Source organism: Acomys minous, assembly GCF_964271855.1.
Source record: "Acomys minous genome assembly, chromosome: 8".
Taxonomy (NCBI): Eukaryota; Metazoa; Chordata; class Mammalia; order Rodentia; family Muridae; genus Acomys; species Acomys minous.
In genome coordinates this window covers 4,703,059-4,716,140 of record NC_140489.1, presented here as the reverse complement: position 1 = coordinate 4,716,140, position 13,082 = coordinate 4,703,059, and the positions used below count along the sequence as shown (strand labels likewise).

The following is a 13,082-nucleotide window of genomic DNA, read 5'->3' as shown; positions in this document are numbered from 1 at the left end:
AGAAATATGTGAAGCTTCTCCCTCTCTTCTTTCCCTGAGCTAAGGGCCTCCCATGACCGTGCATGAAGCCTTGGGACCAGGTCTCCTAACTTGCCCACCAGAGCTGCATGGACTCAACAGTGTGGATGGAACATCAAAGCCTGGCCTCCTAAGTCACAATTATTTATACCAGGTGAGGGAAATCTTCCTGTCACTGGAAAGAAGTTTCAGATAGAGCTACAGATCCTGCTGATGGTGATGATAATGTCTGAATTTTGACATCTCATGTTTGAAGTGCAGATTTCACATATGTATGCAATTGATGTCTGTCTTTCCAAAGAGGTTCATATGGAATGAATAATACTTATATGTGCAATATTACTTAACAAAGAGTTCTTACTAAACCCACTTTGGGGTCTTGACATAGTAGCTGCATCACATGGGTTACATGGTCTCTGAATTTGAATGAGGCTACCAGAGGAGACTTTTTAGTCTCCTGGGACTGCCTCACTCTCCAAATGTTTCTCTGTACATACTACCTTTTCCCTCCTGGTGAAAGTTTGATCTACAGCACCCCCTGCTGGTCCTGAGCACCCTCAGACGAGGTTTTTCTGAGCATACTGGGAACCTGCTCTCTGTGTCTCTTACACAGTAATAGAAGTCTGTGTCTTCAGTGGTAGCAAAGCTCAGGCTTCAGGGTGGACTGGTTCTTACTGTTGTTGCTGCTGCTGCTGGTGGTGATGGTGGTGGTAGTGGTGGTGACTTTGAAAAGGAGGAGAAGAAAGTGTTTATTGTAGAAGTGAGAGGGAGTACAGCCAGAGGCTGCCTTCACTGATGAACTGTGATATGCAAATATAAAAGAATAAACCCTTTCCTCTACAAGTTGCTTTTGCTCATTCCATTTTACGACACCAATAAAAGCACTAATGAAGACAGGAAAAAGAATTGGCTTACAGAGCCTTTGGTGTATGTTGTTTCCTCTGTCTATTATGCTTATCCAGTTCCAATAATATATATTTTAGATTGGTATCATTAGAGATGATTTTAAAATTTATGTGACTTTGTGTGGTTAACCTAATTAGTTTTGCTTATTGTGGCCCTAACACTTAACACAAACAAGACCCTCAATAACTACATTTTTAACCTACAGGCAGTGACCTATTTTAATATCCTTTGCAGGCCAGTGTGGGATGATTGATATCTTCTTTGTGGCCCTGCTTTTTTAATGTATTATAATCTGTTCAGATTACATCCCAGTTGTTATCCTTTCACTTGTGTCCTCTGGTTCCCACCCTCCATCCTTTCCTCCCTCTTCCACTCTATTCCCCTACCCAAGACTTCTGACAGAAGAGGACTGCCTCTTCCTTCATATGACCACAGCCTATGAGGGGGCATCCAGATAGCTTTCTGTCTATTCCTCTCTGTGCCTGCCTGGTCTTTACACCAAGGGGGAAGTGAAATATATTATAACTGACAGTGGTCTCTCTGTACTCACTACCTGGTACATGGTCTCTATTTTGTTACTCCCACTCTGATGAAGGAAGAGCCCTGAAATGTTTTGTAGATAGTATTGTACTCTCAACAATCTGACATAGCTCAGGAAGTGTGTCTTAGAAATCTAGTTTTATTGTGATACATCAAGGGAGAGAATACAGAATTCCATGGGTTGGTGAAAACTTTGCCTCTTCTTGAAGAATTGAGCTTGTCCCACCTGAATTTTGCCCTATAAACATTCACAGACCAATCAATTCAAACTTAAAAGAATACAATGTTCACAGCAGACATAAACTTGAAATGAAATTAATTATTATAACACAAAGGGAGACTATTTTTGCCTAAAAGCACACAAAAAATAAAAATATGATGTTACCCTTGAGCAGGGAACATGAATTACTTCACTTATAATTTCAGAAAACACTATGATTTATAACACCAATGAGTGGTGACTTTGAAAAAGTAGCTAGCTTTCAAAGGCATGGTATTAGAGAGTATTGAACTATTTTCTTTTTCTGGACTGGAGGGATTTAAAAACCTGTGATTTAAAAAACATTTTTCAGCAGTTAATCTCTGCTTCAAGGATTCACTCTTGGGCTATTTAGACATCCAGAACACTTTTTGGAGATCACCTCTTCATGCTGTGTGAAGTATCTGGGTACTGAAAGTAACTTCCCTGGCAGATAAGAGAGAAATCATTGAATCAAGTGCTACAGATGCTTTTCCAGTTTTTCCAGTACACTATAGAACTGCATTCAATTCAGAGAACAGAACTAGAAGAATGCCCTGCATACTGGCCAAACACTGCTGTGACCAACCTCAGTATATCCTGTGTTCTTGAGTAGATCTTTAGCATCCTGCCAAAGGGACCTGAGAAAATTAAGCCTCACCGGGGCTGCTGCAGAGGCCCTGGCAGAAAGCTGTGCCACCACTTTGACCCAACTTGTTATCCTTTGTGTGTTCGAGTTGGTCTCTATCGATGCATTATCATGGTCTTCCCATTTTTATTGTTTCATTTAAAAAGAAACATGTCAGTCAAGCTGATCACTGGTGAAGATGTTGAAAGGTCTGGTGTTCTGTAGGGGTATCCTAAATCAATGTCACTTTATTAGTAGATGTCTTTGTACAAAGGTGACAAGAGAATTATAAGACTGTGAGGAGGAATAGGAAAATAATGAATGCTCAAAATCATTATTTTTGAGCAAGTTCTCAGGCTAATCTCCTCTGTCTTCTCAGTCTCAGGGCACCTTCCTGCACCCCTCTGTTTTCTGACACACTCAGGATGTGGTTGCAACACTGTGTCTCTGGCACAGTAATAGACGGAAGAGTCCTCAGATGTCAGGCTGCTGAGCTCCATGTAGGCTGTGCTGGAGGATTTGTCCACAGTCAGTGAGGCCTTGCCCTTGAACTTCTCATTGTAGCCAGTACCACCATATTCAAGATTAATCCCTCCAATCCACTCCAGCCCCTGTCCAGGCTTCTGCTTCACCCAGTGCATGAGGTAGTCTGTGAAGGTGAATCCAGAAGCCTTGCAGGACAACTTCACTGAGGACCCAGGACTCCTCAGCTCAGCACCAGACTGCTGCAGCTGGACCTGGGAGTGGACACCTGTGGAGGGAAAGGCAGAGTGGATGGCATTGTCACCTCAGTCGCTGTCTGCACTTTAGGAGTGGAACTGGGGAGAACCTTACCTGTAGTTACTGACAGAAGGAAGAGGATGATCATGCTCCATTCCATTCTTAGGGATGATGTGTTCACTGTGCAGAAGACACTGATCAGATGTTGTTTTAGGGGTGTGGACATCCCTGTATTTACCACCATAGACTCAAGCAATTTGCATATTCATGAGCATGGTACTTCTTAGATAAGGCCCTAGTCCAGCTGGAGAAGAAGGAAGTACAAACACCTGGGTCAGTCCTAATCCTCTGAGGAAATGCACTCCATACTCCTCCCTTCTTTCAAATATATGAAATTAACATTTGGGTGATGGGGTGACATCATTGACTGTTCTGTAACTGAGCACTCTGTCAATCATTCTCTGCACTTTAATGCATTGTGAAAGGCTCCATCAGTTATTACACACTGAACATAGACGCCTCTGTAAGAAAGGCTGAGGGCAGAACTAATCTATTTGGTGTAAACCTGAATATTCATGAGGAAGTTTGACAACATGACCATTAGCAGTACAACCCTGGTCTTCTAGAGCCTATGTCATCTCTAGCCATGGACTTTCGATTATGTTTACCTGGGGAAAACTCTTTTCTATGGTTCAGACCAAATATCCAATTACAAAATTTGGTTGCTTTGTAACAACCAGGCACTAATGGATACATCTTACCTGAAGGCTGATGTAGACTGCAAGGCCTGGCACTGCATGAGGTCACGGATATCTTTGCTGTCCCTGCTAGATACACAGTACATTCCTGCACTTCGAAACCGAGCCAAGAGGGAGAAGTTAGAGATCAGGTAGGCTTCTCTGTGTCTTACAATCATTTTCCATAGCTAACGATTGAAAAGCAGATGAAAGGAATTTTACTGTTCTACTTTGACTCAGACATATTCTGATAAGCAAGAACTCAAATGAAGGCATGGATGTCCTGAAAGGCTAATCCTCTCTCACCATTGATGACAGTGTAGAAAAGCATACTGAATTTGGAATCAGGTTGGAGGATTCATAAAAAAATAATTAATAAGAGTATGCTGTATCCCATCTACATCCCTCCAAAGCACAGAGTCAAATGGCTCTACAACTTATTATAGAGACACCTGAACTTCCATATTTATTCACAGCATGTTACTCATGCTTTATTCACAGCAGCTAAGGAATGGAATCATCCTAGATTTCCAACAAAGGACCAATGTATAATGATGGTGTAGGCTGTGTTGGACATTGTGAGTGCATCCACTGTGGATCTGTCCTGAAATTCCTCTACAGAGTTTGTTCTGCCAGTTCTTGGAATATCCATCCAATCAATTCAATCCCATGTCCAGGCTTCTGACTCACCCAGCATCCACATAGAGGAAATGGGGGAGGTACCTGAGTCAACATCTTTGCAGCTAACCTTTTATGAAGCTCCAGGACCCCCCAGTCCAAACCCTGACTGTAGTACCTGAACCTAGCCATGACACAACTAGAGAGGATACCATGAAATCTTCAGTCGCTGGCTCCCCCTTAATTCTGCTCCTAGGAATGCACTTAGATGTAGCTGCTACCACCAGATAGAGATGATCCAACTTCAGACCAAGTTAAGAACCAATGTGCCAGGAGACTGTGGAAAAGTGAATAGTAACTTGACACTGTTGGTTGTGTGGACAGTGCTGTATTTACAACAACAAACTAATTTTGCACTGAAGAGGAAGGATGTTTCTTAGATGAAGACATGGAATTTTTTAGATAGATCTGGTAGTTTTTTATGTTAGTCAGTGGCTTGGTAAGGTTCTGGTATCTGAAGAAATTCATTCATGCTCCATCCTGGAACCATGCAGACAGAGCTCTTTCATCCCATTGACAATCCATTCACCATACCCATGTTCCCTTATGTGAACCTCACATCAAGTGTTCAAAAGACACCTGAAGCTCCTCAGTGTCAACCATATTTCTGATGATAAGAAGGTGCATTGACCATCCTACTCTATTCAGACACTTACATAGAGCTCTTCCATCCCAGTGAGAATTCAGTCACCATATCCATGTTCCATAATGTGAACCACATTTCAAGTGTTCGAGGATAACATGAATCTCCTCAGGGTCATTCAGATTTGTGATGCTGAGAAGGTGCATTGACAATGTTGTTTCTTTCAGACACTTAGAGCTTTGGATGATGCTCTCCATCATAGTCCAATGGTCAACAGGACTAAGAGCAGTTCTTCTCCCAGCTGTAAACTCTGGAACACTTTTTCCCATATTTCTTAGGATCCTAAATCTCTCATATTCCTAATAATTATTCGTAAGTATATCATAATCTGGTATTCTATTTAGTCAACATATGAATCTGACTTAGATGCTGTTGATCACAATATGGATGTTATTTAACAAATACCTCTCCAGGGTTGTAGCATGAAAATGGTATGTGCAAGAAATGCCATGGTCTCTGTTGGCAATGAAATCCACAAATGCTGCTGGAATACACTCAGTGAGTAATTTTCTTAGTTTCTTCTTCAGCTGCTCCTTTACTTATTAGAGAATTGGTGGATGTACAGTGCCCCCTGCTGGTCCTAATAACTAACATGTATAATTTCTCACACAGGAACTTATTTCTCTCATTTGCAATGTACCTTTTGATTTGAGGAGATATTTCAACAATGGAACGTAAGCTGTGCCTCAAATATTGTCTCCATGAACCCCAGTCCTTTCTTTAGGAGAGGTGACACCTAGCTACAAGCTCTCTACAAGGCAATTGCCCCCTCCTGAAGCTGCACTTGTGTCAGAAAACTCAGAACACTTGGAAGAGGAACAAATGTGGCCTTAAACATTAGCTCCCATCCACAGAAAATACATTCATATGTGAGAAGGAACTAGAATTGAGAAAAATTTGAACTGTGGTCCACTCTGTTTGCTAATACAGCATTTGTATTACAGGTGGGCTACTTGGTTGTGTGGAAAGACTTAGCTGAGGTTGTGTTTTCCTTTTTCCATTTATCTTTATCTTTAAATATAAAATGTTGACTGTGTCCTCAGGCAACTCTATTCTCTTTGGGTTCAGCTCCCCCAAGCTTAGTATTCTCTTATTCATGGAAAGTCATGATTAATGATTTTCAGAGTCTTGGATATGTTTGCTAAGGCTTAGGGAATGACAGCTCTGGGGCTGAATTACCCACTAAAAGCTCCAATGGGTTAGTATAGCCATGACTAACATACAAGACACATGTGTGTGTGTGTGTTTGTGTGTCCCTGCAAATGAATACATGCAGAAAATCATTTCACAAAATCCAAGACACCTAGATAGACCAGAGATACAAGGTACATATTTAAGTATAATACTTGCAAAATACAACAAGCTTATAAGCAACATCAAATTAAATGGTGAGAAACTTAAGACAATTCCACTAAAATCAGGGACAAGACAAGGCATCCCACTCTCACCATAACTCTCCAATGTAGTACTTGAAATCCTATCTACAGCAATAAATCAAAGGAAAACAAATTTGAAAAAAAATCAAAGGATCTCTATTCACAAATGATTGTACACATAAGTGACTGCAAAAACTCTACCAGAGATCTTCTAGAGCCGCTACATACTTTCAGTGGCATGGCTTAATTCAAAATTAACTCTAAAAATACAGTAGACCTCCTATACCAAAATCCCAAATGGATGAGAAAAACAGAGAAACAACACCTTTCACAATAAAAACAAATAATATAAGAACCTTGCTGTTATTCTAACCAGGAAAGTGAAAGACCTGTATGACAAGAATTTCAATTCACTGAAGAAAGAAAACTGAAGAAAAAAATCAGAAGATGGAAAGTTCTCTCATGTTCATGGATTAGTAAGATTAACATGTAAAAAAAATGGTCATCTTACCAACAGCAATCTGCAGATTCATTGTAATTCCCGACAAAATACCAACAAAATTATCTTTAGATTTTAATTTAAAACAACAATTTTCAACTTCATATATACAGATCCCTCCCAAAAAAGGTGCCAAGTCTATTCCTGACATCAGGTTTTTACCTCAGAGCAATAGTAATAAAAACTGCATGGTAGTGGCATAGAAACAAACTGTTTAATCAATGGAATCAAATTAAAGGCCCAGAAATAAACACACACACACACACACCAATGGACACTTGACTTTTAACAAAGAATCTAATACCATACAGTGGGAGCAAAAGCATCCTCAGCAAATGGTACTTGGACTAACTGAATGTCTACATACAAAAATGAAAATAGTTCCATACATTTGGAAGAGTTGCTGAAAGCAAGGTTCTCTTCACAGCAATGAACGTCAGACTAAGACAAGGGCCTTACCATCAGTTTGATGACAGTTACCAAGACCCTTAGCAATAGACTGGCTGTTTGGGAGTTTGCATGGTGTCTTTTGACCAATAACTTGATTAATGTAACCCATTCCCTAAAACAGAGGCTTCATTTGGTTAGGGAAGATGTCTGGTTAAATCGTTCCCTACCCATTATTTTGAGATTCAATTTAGATCTCTTTCATTTATCTATATTTCTTTAAATGCTGCTACTGAACATCTAGGCTGTTTCCTCTTTCCAACTATGGCAAAAAGGGAGGCAATGAATATGCTGAGCAAGTGTCCTTGTGATATGGTGTAACTTCTTTTGGGTATATGCCAAAGAGTAGTAAAGCTGGGTTGTGAGACACAACTATTCCAGTTTTCAAAGCAAACACCAATTGATTCACCCAGTGGTTGTACATATTTATACTCCCAACAGAAATGGAAAAGTGTTTCCCTTGATCCATGTCCTTGCCAGCATGAGCTGTCACTTGAGATTTTTTTTTAACTCAGTCATTCCAACAGGTGTTAGATGGAATCTCATCGTGATCTTGATTTATGTTAGCCTGATGGCTAAGTATGTTCACCATCATTTTATGTGCTTCTCAGACATTAGACATTCCTAAGTTGAGAATTATTTATTTACTACTATACCCCATTTTTAATTGACACTGAACTGCCATCCAGAGAGCATACACGTGATGGACTTTGACCACCTGCATATTAGTAACAGTTGTGCAGTATTCAATTCAGAGGCAAGGACTGGAAGATTATCCTGAATTGTTTTCAATCCCTGATTTTCAGGAGTAGGAGACTGGAGTGTTCCTTATAAACTCACTGCTATTTTGAACAACATTTTAAATTCAACATAGATCTGCAAAATCTAGAGCACAGAATTGGCCTAGGGGATTCATGCCCCCACTTTCCCATAGGATTGCATCCATATGAAGCACGTGGCAATCAGATTTTCACAGAGTGAATAACTGCTGCAGGAACATGAAAATTTAGTGTTCTTAGCTAAAATATCTTCATACTGAATTCTTGTCTTTGAGATTACCAAGTACTACAGGCCTCCACACATGTAGTTATTCACCCACTATCCAAAACCAATAAAACAATAAAAACCAGTATTTTATGTAAAAAGGGAGAACACAATGTATGCAATGGACTGTGACAGCTGATGATGCATCAGTGTTCTGTAAATGCTTGAGAACATAGGGCATGTTACTGAGACTGGTAAGGAAGGGAATTTGGGCCAAAAGTATGTATATACAGTGAAGTGATGAATGAGTTCTATAAAAAGATATAATAGTATTTTAACCAAGTTACAGTAATTATACTCATGTAGTAATGCTTTCTAAAATGAGTATATCTTCCAAACCAAGAGAATAGATCTTCTGCTGGAACATAAATCCACACACTTATACATGAATGAATTTTGACAAAATAACAAAAGTCACATAGTTGAATAAACATATATTCATGTAATGGTGCTAGTCAAACAGGATATCTCCATTTAAAGTACGCATATAGATACAAGTTAATCACCCTGCACAAAAGCGAAGTCAAAAATGGATGAAAACATAAAAGTAAAACCATATACACTAAATCTATTAGACAAGAAAATGGGGGAAAAGGCTTGAACTCATTGGCACAGGAGACAACTTTCTGAACAGAACTACAACAGCTCAGACACTAAAATAAACAATTAATAAATGGACCTCATGAAATTGAAAACCTTCTGTAAAGCAAAGGACACTGTCAATAGGACAAAATGACAGCCTACACAATAGGAAAAGATCTTTACCAATGCTACATCTGACAGAAGGCTAATATCCAAAATATATAGAGAAAGTAAGAAATTAAACACCATCAAATCAAGTCATCTAATTAAAAATGGGGTACAGAGCTAAGTTGAGAATTGTCAACAGAGGAATCTCTAATTGCTGAGAATCACTTAATGAAATGCCCAATATCCTTAGTCATCAGAGAAATCAAAATAAAAATGACTGAGAGATTCCATCTTACATCTGTCAGGATGGCTACGATCAAAACACAAGTAACTGTATATGATGGCAAAGCTGTGAAGAAAGGGGAACACTCCTCCATTGCTGGCAGGATTACAAAATTGTACAACCACTTTAGAAATCAATCTGGCACTTCTCAGAACATTGTGAATTGTGCTACTGCAAGATCCAGCTATACCTCTCCTAGGCATATACCTGAAAGTTGCTATACCAAACAACAAAGACATTTACTCAACTGTGTCCATAGCAGCTCTATTTGTAGTAGCTAGACTATGGAAACAACCTAAATGTCCCTCAATCAAACCATTGGTAAAGAAACTGTTGTACATTTATGCAATGAGATACTACTTACCTATTAAAACAATCATGAAATTTGCAGGCAAGGAGGCTGAAGTTGAAAAGATCATGCTGAGTGAGTGAGGAAGTGAGGGTGGGAGTAGGAGAGGGTGGAAACCAGGCTATAAATTGATTAATAAATTATTTAATAGAAAACAAAGAAATAAAAATAGATTTTCTTTTCTCATACAATATATCATATTTACAGTTCCCCTCCCTCTACTGCTTCCAATTGCTCCCTTCTACTCCTCCTGTATCCACTACCTCTCTATGTCTCCTTAGAACAAGACAGTCTTATAAATCGTAAACACAAACTTAGAACAATAAGTATAATAAGCTAAAACAAAAATTATCACATTGTCCATGAAGTTGGACAAGGCAAATCAAGAAAAGACATAAGAATCAAAGACCCATTTGTTCATACTCTCAGAGTCCTATAAAAATAATTTTGTTGACAAGTGGTGAGACCCAATGGAGACATAATGCAGAAAGACAGACCTTGGAATGCACAACATTGAATGGGATGCATCCATCAAATCCCACCCTTCAGAGCTCAGGGAAATCCACAGAAAATGTAGTTGAAAAAGCCCTAAGGTCTGGAGGACACCAGAATAACAAGGCTGTCTAAGTCTACTGAGCAAAAGTCATGTGAACTCAAAGAAACAGAAGCAGCCAGCACAGGAAACACACAAGTCTCAATCTGGAACTCTTCATTTATATTAGAACTTTCAGTTTAGTACCATACTTCTTATCCATTTTTTCCATTGAAAGACCTCTAGGTTGTTTCCAATTTTTCCTAATATCAATAGAGCATCAATGAATATGAGGATCAAGCATCTCTAGTGTAGTTTGGGTTTATGCTAAAGAGTAGTATATTTGGATATTAAGACAGAACTGTTCCCAGCTTCCAGTGCAACAGCAAGACTGACTTCTATAATGACTGCACACAGTGGGGAGCTTTGTTCTGTGAGTTGTGTGAATACTTGAAAATGACTTCTACATCATAGAATAGGAATTCCTTGAATCAAGGACGGACAACCACGGGACAGATGTCTCTCCAGTAGGTTGGAGAGTCACATTCAGTTCAGAGGCAAGAAAGGGAAGATTTCGCTGCCTTCTGATCATGTCTTGTCTTCTAGCTGGAGGACAAAGGAGGTTCTTTTATGAAGTCACTGGTAGTTCAAAATGAATTTTAAGTTCAACATAGGCTTGAATGATCTCTACCATAGAAGTCACGAAGGACTTTCATGTTTACCACAGCATAATCAGTGTATGAGATCTCATCCACACTAGGCAGAGGGCATTCATATTAGAAGAGGAAAGAATGTCTCCTACAGGAACATGCAAAATTAATGTTCTCAGCCTCAGAATCAAACCCTGAGGTTACCAACTACCACGGGTGTCTCTGTACTGAGTGATAGTCACCCATTTCCTTAAAATAAAATCCTCTATTAAAAAGTGTGACCTCTTTGTAACAAGGAATATACCCAATAGATACTAGAGACACTGGCTTAGTCACAGTCATTGCTGGTGTATTGACATTAGCAAAAATTGGAAACAGTTTAGAGGTCTGTGAGTGGAAAAATGGATAAAAAAATGTGGACTAAACTGAAAGTTGTAATATATATGGAGAGGACCAAGGTGCTGACCTGTATCTTTCCTGTGATGGCTGCTTCAGTTTCTCTGAGTTCACATGCCCTTTGCCCAGTGGACTGTGAGACACGATGATGCATCAGTGTGTGTCCATGTTCTGTAAAAGCCTATAAAAGCTTGGTCAGTGCACCAAGATAGGGGTTGGAAATACATTGGAGAACAGAGTCTTGTGCATAATCTCAAAACTATCTTCAATTAATATTTACATACATTGGATCAATATATTAGTGTTATGAAAATTGATTTCATGTCTTTTGATCAACATGATAATTAAGTTTATGAGACAGTATAGTATTCTATAAATATCTCTTGCATTCTAGAAGACCAGAACTACTTCTGGAAAACACATTCAGAGTTTAAACCACACATTCAGGTCACTTAAGACTATGAAAGAAGTTTTTATTTAGTCATTGGTAATTTATGTGAATTTTAAAAGTGAAATTCATATGATAATTTATTCAAAGAAATTCCATCAAGGGTTTCAGTCTTGTGGGATCCGGAGATATTTTGTAACTATGCATTATCAAATATTCCCTTTTGTATTGATTTATTAAGAAATAAACTTGATAATGGAGACAGTCACTAGTTAACTGTGTCTAGTTGCACTGTACAGGAGATACAAATTCAATTATCATCACTTTATTCACAGCAGTAATTTTGAAAATTTAACAAAGTACATAAAGTAATGTGAGCAAGAGGAAGACAAATGGACATATGGGACAATTATTCCTGAGCAAGTCTCCAGGCTAATATTCTCTGTCTTCTCCATCTCAGGCCAGCTTCCTGCTCCTCCAGGGTTTCTGACACACTCAGGATGTGGTTGCAGCACTGTGTGTCTTGCACAATAGTAGACCACAGAGTCCTCAGATGTCAGGCTGCTGAGCTCCATGTAGGCTGTGCTGGAGGATGTGTCTGCAGTCAGTGTGGCCTTGCCCTGGAACTTCTGATTGTAGCTAGTACTACCAAATACAGGAACAATATATCCAATCCACTCCAGGCCCTGTCCAGGGCTCTGCTTCACCCAATGCATAACGGAGCTGGTGAAGGTGTAGCCTGAAGCCTTGCAGGACAACTTCACTGAGGACCCAGGCCTCACCAGCTCAGCCCCAGACTGCTGCAGCTGGACCTGGGAGTGGACACCTGTGAGGAGAAAGACACAGTGGATGGCATTGTCATGTCTGTCCCACTTAATTGTTAAGTAATATTAGCAAAAATAGGAAATGGCTTAGAGGTCTGTCAATGGAAAAATGGATTAAAATGTATTAAACAGAAAGCTGAATTATATGTGCAGAGGACCAGATACAGACGTGTATCTTTCCTGTCATGGCTGCTTCAGGTTCTCTGAGTTCTCATGCCCTTTGCTCAATGGACTGTGAGAGACGATGATGTGTCAGTGTGTGTCCATGTTCTGTAAAACCCTGAGACTGTAGGTCAGTGCACCAAGACTAGGGAGGAAGTAAATTTGAAAACGGAAAATGGTGCATAATTTCAAATCTATCTTCAATTACTATCTACATACATTGGTTGGGTCAATAAAATAGTTTTATTAAAATTGATTTAATAACTTTTGATCAGCTTATGAATTATATATATATGAGGTAGTACAATATTCTATAAATATCTCTTACATCTAG

The 13,082-nt window shown here is 39.3% G+C and overlaps 1 protein-coding gene and 1 gene segment (V, D, J or C); both read right to left on the bottom strand.

Moving 5' to 3' along the window:
- LOC311603433 (Ig heavy chain V region 1-72-like) overlaps positions 1-13,082 on the bottom strand; it is a 162,774-nt gene that overhangs the window by 23,550 nt on the left and 126,142 nt on the right.
- Positions 2,582-3,966, bottom strand: LOC311603386 (uncharacterized protein; the record flags this gene model as incomplete). Its single annotated transcript, XM_084792403.1, has 3 exons — positions 2,582-3,081; positions 3,165-3,244; positions 3,812-3,966. 3 exons carry the CDS (start codon positions 3,964-3,966, stop codon positions 2,582-2,584), a joined length of 735 nt encoding a protein of 244 aa, XP_084648529.1.